This window comes from Orycteropus afer, unplaced genomic scaffold (genome assembly GCF_000298275.1).
Source record: "Orycteropus afer afer isolate SDZICR_OR568_19922 unplaced genomic scaffold, OryAfe1.0 scaffold00549, whole genome shotgun sequence".
Taxonomy (NCBI): Eukaryota; Metazoa; Chordata; class Mammalia; order Tubulidentata; family Orycteropodidae; genus Orycteropus; species Orycteropus afer.
This window is the reverse complement of record NW_006922136.1, coordinates 1,321,713-1,324,682: the sequence shown is the minus strand read 5'-3', so window position 1 is coordinate 1,324,682 and position 2,970 is coordinate 1,321,713. Positions and strand designations below refer to the sequence as shown.

The 2,970-nt window shown below is 45.4% G+C and overlaps 1 protein-coding gene across 1 annotated transcript in view; it reads left to right on the top strand.

The window, feature by feature from the left end:
- Positions 1-2,498, top strand: part of LHFPL1 (LHFPL tetraspan subfamily member 1) — a 67,467-nt gene extending 64,969 nt beyond the window's left edge. The window contains exon 3 of the mRNA XM_007955943.2: positions 2,317-2,498. Coding sequence (XP_007954134.1) covers positions 2,317-2,498 — 182 coding nt within the window. The remainder of the gene's footprint in view (positions 1-2,316) is intronic.
- Positions 2,499-2,970: the final 472 nt, after the last annotated feature.

The following is a 2,970-nucleotide window of genomic DNA, read 5'->3' as shown; positions in this document are numbered from 1 at the left end:
ATATATATATATATATATATATATATAGAGAGAGAGAGAGAGAGAGAGAGAGAGACAAATACATCTACACTGATGAACCAACAATCTGGAAAAAAGCGGATAAAAAAATTTTTCTCCCAATGTTTCACTTAACAGGTACAGCTGTGCAAAAAGGGCAAGGGGGCCACATCTCCTGACCTTCTCTAACTCCACAAGAGGAAGACAGAATCACTATCAGTAGCCCAAGCCCTATTCCTGCAAGGCCAGACATGCTGCCTCCCTCTAGCCCTTTCACCAACTGTTCCTCCTGCAACACCTACCACCTCTCTGCTGGGTTCAGTAATTCGCTGCAGTGGCCACACAGAACTCACAGATTATGGGGTTTATTAGGGAAGCACCAGGCTACAATTCAAGTTCAGGAAGAATGCTCAGTCTCTCTCCCAGCCCGTCGTCCCTCAGCCAACAGTCTCTCACAGTCTCTCTTCCAGCAGTGCGTGTCCCTTGGTGTCTCTCTCAGCAATGCATGTCCCTTGCATCTCCCTCCCAGCAGCGCATGTGCACATGTCTCTTGGTGTCTCTTTCTTGGCAACACGTCTTCCTCAGCCAGAGGTCAGAGAGAGACTTCTGCCTCTCGGAGGCCTCCTTCTGAGCCCGGCAGAGTGGCCAAACTAGCCAATCATAGCATCAGAATTCTAAGCACCTGAGAGAGAGTGGGCACCTCCCAGAACATTGTTTTGTGCCACTCTCAACAGAAATACCCCAGGTGGACAACTTCAGCAATCAGGAGCTCCTCAGTTGCTCATGGCAAATTCCACCTCGGAGTTTACAAAGACTTATGGGTAAAAAAGCCACACTAAGTAATTTACTACACCACAAGCTGTGCATGCGGTGTAGATATGAATTCCTATTAGGGCTACTTGGTTGAAGTGACTTGAGCCCACTAGAGTTAATGAGGTGCTGAGTCCTGAATAGTGTTCTGGGGAAGATATGAATTGGTTAACGAGGGCAGAAGGTGTTTCTGGAAGAAGCCCCCAATAGTTGGGGGGCTGCCACTTTCTGCCAGACTCAGACAGCCACAAAAACCCCATACTCCAGGCCCATCCATGCCATAAAGCTGTCCTGGGATAGCTGTGGTAGAAAGACTATTTCTCAGGTAGGAAATTTGGGTTAAAGTAGACTGGCCTGAATTGAAAAGCAAAGCAGTCTAACTTAGAGCCATCTCAGAGTCTTTCTTTGACACACCAAGCAATCCATTTAAAGGAGGAAAATTCACGTTGACTTGGCACCATAAGGACAGAAATAATTGGTTATTTGACTGAATTGAGTTTTTTAAAGAAGTCAATTGTCATGAAGGTCAGTCTTGACAGCCCTCTTTGACTAATCAGGACTAGCTTTCTACGAGGCTGTGAGGTAGGTGAAGAGTGTTGCCTACTTCTTTTCTCACGACCCCTCTGCAATTTTGTATCACTGACCACCTACCTCAATTTCCCAGGTCATACTTGATTAACCACTTGATTTGAGCAGTCCCTTAGACCCCTTAAAATAATAAAATAATAACTCTCCTTCTTTCTTTGGGCACTGACACATTCTGATGGGGATCCTGGAAAACCACAAATCCTTCACAGAAAGGAATCTACCTCTGATGGAATTACGGGTGTTGGGGAGTAAGTTTTCCATCAGGTGACCTTTCCCCTTATTCTTCAAAGTGAAACTACCCCTTAGAAGCCTAGCCTTGATTCCTATGCATTTTTCCTCCCTGGGTTTTGAAAGGTCAGGTTAGGATAGCAACACAGTAGGAGGTAAGGGATTGGATTTTGTTTGCCACATCTCCTGGTAATGCAGGATATGCCTCTTTGAAAGCAGTCCATACACTGTAGTATATCATTGTGGTTAACAGCATGGACTTAAGGTCAGGATAAGCCTGGGTTCACATCCTGACCCTACCACTTTCTAGCTGTGTGATTTGCTACAAGTTACCTATCTTGTGCCTCAGTTGCCTCATCTTTTGGAAAACAGGAAAAATAAGAGTACCTAGCTCATACGGTTGTTGTAATGATCAATGTATATGTAAAGAGCTTGGAGTAGTGCTTGACATCCGGCAAAGTCATTCTTGTCTTCATTTTTCTCATCAGCATTGCCACCCCCCACCCAGGATCCTACCATAACAGGAGACTGCAATTTTATAACCTTTTCAAAAAGAAAGAACCAGGAAGGAAGGAAATGGGATGCCCAGTCTCATTCACTGTTTCCTATTTCCACCCTAATCCTAACATCTTGAAGAGAATATATGAGAAGACTACGAAACCCTTATGTTTACCTCTGTGTTTGTTTCCGCAGGGACCTGTCAGCTTGGTTGGGCCTACTACTGTGCTGGAGGTGGAGCAGCTGCAGCCATGTTGATCTGCACGTGGCTTTCTTGCTTTGCTGGAAGAAATCCCAAGCCAGTCACGATGGTGGAGAATATCATGAGGAACACCAATTCTTACACCATGGAGCTTGATCACTGCCTCAAACCTTGAGCTTAGGCAGAAGAGTGGAGAGGGTGGGAAAGTGAAGGAAAGGGAGCCTGAAAAGAGGTACCAAGGCTAGGCCATTGCCACCCATCTCCAGTAGCGGGACCTAATGTTTGCATGCTTTTTAACTCACCTATCACATTTTCACCTTCCCATAAGCCAATGAGTCAGTGGCTGTTTGCAAAATTCATCTAGAACAGTGATTCTCTCAAAATTTTACCCAGTCAGTGAGTACCCACTAGCTCCCAAGTTCCACAGGGTTCCTTTAGGTGAAATTTGGGGATGGCAACTCTTCAGAGTTCTATAGCTTCTCTCTACCATTTACCCCACAGCTTAAAGGATCGGGTAGAACAGTTGTAAAGGGAGGGTCCAGGAGATGAGCAAGGCTGGTTCCTACCAGTCCATTCTTATGGTCCTCCACCTAGTGTTTGTTGCCACCTTAAAATATCTCTGGAGAACTACTGCTCAAATTGTAGTG